Source organism: Ruditapes philippinarum, unplaced genomic scaffold (assembly GCF_026571515.1).
Source record: "Ruditapes philippinarum isolate M1 unplaced genomic scaffold, ASM2657151v2 ctg10761_1_1_1_1, whole genome shotgun sequence".
Classification (NCBI taxonomy): Eukaryota; Metazoa; Mollusca; class Bivalvia; order Venerida; family Veneridae; genus Ruditapes; species Ruditapes philippinarum.
The window spans coordinates 17,729-21,995 of NW_026858321.1; the positions used below are offsets into that span (position 1 = coordinate 17,729).

General features: G+C 29.9%; 1 protein-coding gene across 1 annotated transcript; it reads right to left on the reverse strand.

The window, feature by feature from the left end:
• Positions 1-555: 555 nt before the first annotated feature.
• On the reverse strand, positions 556-2,554 carry LOC132752814 (chymotrypsin-like elastase family member 2A). Its single transcript, XM_060743199.1, has 4 exons — positions 2,418-2,554; positions 1,937-2,045; positions 1,246-1,379; positions 556-833 (listed from the first exon to the last, which is right to left on the reverse strand). The coding sequence occupies exons 1-4, from the start codon at positions 2,523-2,525 to the stop codon at positions 645-647; spliced, it is 540 nt and encodes a 179-aa protein (XP_060599182.1). The 5' UTR covers positions 2,526-2,554; the 3' UTR covers positions 556-644.
• Between the last annotated feature and the right edge of the window lie 1,713 nt (positions 2,555-4,267).

The window sequence follows — 4,267 nt, forward strand, 5'->3', positions numbered from 1 at the left end:
TATCCGTCCAGATTTTATTGTCCTGGACATTGAAACTTCATGGGAAGTGTCACTACAGAGTGGAGCTGTAGACAGTATGTTCCAGTTCATTGACTGTTGTCCTTTAATGCACTTACCCATACATTGACTCACATCCTTTGTTGAAAGCTGTTTTATTTATCAGATTTTTTTTTTTGAAAATCATTTTTTTAAGATTATATGATATGCTTAAAAATTCAATGTAATAAATCGATTTATATTTAAATAATGTTGTGTTTTCATTTGAAAAAAAGTTTGTTTTGTATGCTATTTTTTTTGTTGTGAAAAATTGTTTATTGGGCATTTTTGCAATGGTCAAGTTACCCATTACCCTTGATGTCTGCAAAAAAATGGCAGTAAGCGTTTATTATGATTTACACATAATGTTTAACATATTCTGTAGAAAAAAAGTTTTATTTGTTTAACGATCATTTATTTAAGTCTTTAAATTAAAGGAAAATAATTGCATAAAACTAAGGATTTAGTAGGACACAGTGCAAAAGAGCAAATTCGAAAGACAGCACATTTTATTTGTAAATAAAACCATAGAGTTGAGCTTGAGCAAAAATGAAAAGCAGTGTCCATTGAAAATATCGTTACACATGCATTGTCTTGAAATTAGTAAATTATTCCTCAATCTTTTCATTTTGCAGTGATCTAGTTTTCTTTTTTATCCAATCATAGTATGTGGATATCCGTGTAAACAGTGACTGGCCACTGTTACAATACTGGGTAAATCCAAAAGCCCCCATCGTCACTCCGTACAGTTTAGTCTTTCCTTTACTCTTGCACAGCAAAGGTGTGCCACCGTCATACTAAAAATAGAACATAAAAATATTTAGTGTTGACTTTAGGCGTATTTTTGGATCATACCAACACTCCAGAATGACAAATTAGGCTGTGCAAAGTAAGCCAAACTATTATTTCATTCAATGCCTGTGACGTTATTCAGGGCCTTAGCTTTGATACTCTTGTTTGCTCTATATATTATGTTCTGTTACTATATTGGCACTTTGTCTAATACTAACCTCTGTTACTGAGTTTCGTCACCGGTTTTGAACTATTAACTGACCCTACCTGTTTAAACGGATAAACATGACAACCCTACTTTTCAGATGAAATGAGATTCTAAATTTCTTTAAAAAAAAGTTACTATCCAATTTAACACCCTTGAAAATACATCTATACCAATGTTACTTTTAAAGGCTTGTCAGAGCTACTATTTACCTTGCATGTGTTTGTCAAGTCTTGGTTAAAAGCACATAAAAACAGTTTCTTAAAGTATTCACCGCCAGTGCAAACTGAAGGTTTTAGCATGGCTGGACTGTACTTCCTCATAGTTGTGGGCAGTAGCGTCTGAACTAAAATAGATAATGTACCAGTCATTTTGAAACAACCGGATATTAGCGATTTACAACCCAAATATAGCGATGTTTTTTAACTTCTAGACGTGCAAAGCTTTTATTAAATCTCCGTTCTATGAAGGACAGTAGGGGTCACTCTTAGTTAAGTTCTTTATATTTGAGATACTCAGCAGCATCAGGTATACTTAAAGAATTTAAAAGACCAGTTTGTATATTTGAATTCACAAATTAAGTCAACACTTGCAAAATATATAGATTGCAAGAAGATTTTTAATAGACATAAAATTGGGAGAACAGTGAAAGACCAGGGTTTTTATTGTTGCAATCTTAAACATGAGGAAAGTATAAATTTGTTTACATTAATAAAAATTCCTAGCAACGGAAGATAATATTTAGCGCATGCGCAATCTTGTTGGGCAGAAAGTGAGATCGATGCAATTTTGAAAAAATATAGACCAACATGTATGAAGAAAAAAATTGATTAAGTTGATAAAGATAGTGAGGTATCAAACCCGGCATTTATTGCATAAATTATTTAAGAATTGACAAATTACATTTATCCCATTTAATGAAGCCATATCCCGGAACTATGCACGCGCCTTTTTTCTTATGAATGTTCTTGTCTTCCTTTGAAGATTTAGCTAAATTTTGTAGACCGAACGTCTGAAATGAAAGACAAGAATGATGATCAGAATAATATTATAATATTAACATGTTATCACACATTGTATTCAACTCATTTATTCTCAGATAATTTCTTTTTTGTTATATTCTAAGTTTTTTTGAAGAAAAAAAAGGTTTAGAACAAGGTGTGCAATTTAACGTTCAAGTAATAATAAATGTTTCTCGTTTTCTTTAAATAAAAACACAAATTTCAGTTCAGTGTAGCTTTTAAGCATTCCGACCTTCCATTTACACAACTCTCTCTTCACTTATTTTGACTTTTTTATTTCAAGTCCCGCGCACTACCATCTCCACCGACCTACAATTATAATTCAAATAAGAACATAATATAAGAACAGCTCTGTTAATTACCTTGACCCTTTCTCCTAGTTCCGGCTCATTTTCAAGCTGTAATAAAGCAACATCCCCTTCAATTCCATTGGTAGGATCTAATTTTGGGTGCTGCAAAAAAAGTTTCATTACTTGAACACGTTTGTGGCGGAAACAAACGGAAACTGTCAAAGAAAAAGGTAAACTTTCGCTAAAGATACATTTTTCACAATTTAAGATAATTTGTAATTCAATTTAATCATATGTTTTCAACATTTGTTGAGTTAGTGATTTAGTCTTAAGTTTTAATGCTTTGACTATTTATTGAATCAATACTAAAAAAACTTTAGAAATATTTCCAAAACATTAACAACACATATATTAAACCAAAACCAGATGCCCTTATTTGATCACTTGTTTGGCTAATTGTGTCCAAAAGAAAGAAGAAATTCAGTGTTGAGTACTTCTACACAGAACTTAAGCAATGAAATTAAACAAAACAGAAATCAAAATAAAAGAGGTCAAAATATGCAAAAATAACACTTACTGTGTTAGTCAGGCAGTAGAAATATGGTAATTACTACTGCAAAATCAGTCAATTGTACATAAAATGTAAATTATTACTTGAATCTTGAATCTATTTACTTTGCTTAAAATCTTAGTTTTTTTAGTTTTTTGAAATATTTTGGCTCATCTTAAGGAACGAAGCTAAAAGTATGAAACTTACAAGTAGAACTTTTGACACTTCCATGACTTGTTTAGATTCTTCAGTATCATTAGCTCTGTCGTATTCACCGAGAATCACTTCAAGGAAGAATGCTCTGTAAGATATGGTTTACCAGTATTTAATGTTTTAGTACCAGACATTTTGAATGATTTTAAATTTCTAGCACTACTATAATATGAATGATTTTAAATTTCTAGCACTGTAAATTATGAATGATCTGATATTTTTAGCACTGTAAAATATGAATGATTTGATATTTCTAGCATTTAAAATATGAATGATGTGATATTTCTGGCACTGTAAAATAATAATGATTTGATATTTCTGGCACTGTAAAATATGAATGATTTGATATTTCTGGCATTTAAAATATGAATGATTTGATATTTCTGGCACTGTAAAATATGAATGATTTGATATTTCTGGCACTGTAAAATATGAATTATTTGATATTTCTAGCATTTAAAATATGAATGATTTGATATTTCTGGCATTTAAAATATGAATGATTTGATATTTCTGGCACTGTAAAATATGAATGATTTGATATTTTTGGCACTGTAAAATATGAATTATTTGATATTTCTAGCATTTAAAATACGAATGATTTCATATTCCTAACACTGTAAAATATGAAGGATTTGATTTTACTGGCACTGTAAAACATGAATGATTAATTTGCATATTTCTGGCACTGTAATTTATGAAGGATTAATTTGCATATTTCTAGCACTGTAAAATATGAGTTATTTGATATTACTGGCACTGAGAAATATGAATGATTAATTTATATATTACTTGCACTGTAAAATATGAATGATTTGCATATTCCTAGCACTGTAAAATATGAATGATTTGCATATTTCTAGAGCTGTAAAATATGAATGATTTGATATTACTGGCACTGTAAAATATGAATGATTTGCATATTTCTAGCACTGTAAAATATGAAGGATCTGATATTTCTTGCACTGTAAAATATGAATGCTTTTACATTTATGGAACCATAAGCTATGAATTACTTTACAAGTATTTTTCTATGAATTATTACAAACATGTATTTCTAGCATTGTAAAATATGAACAATTTTATATATTTAGCTCTGTAAACTCTGGCAAATGTTATATTTCTAGTACTGTGAAACTGCAAATGTAAACAAGAGGGC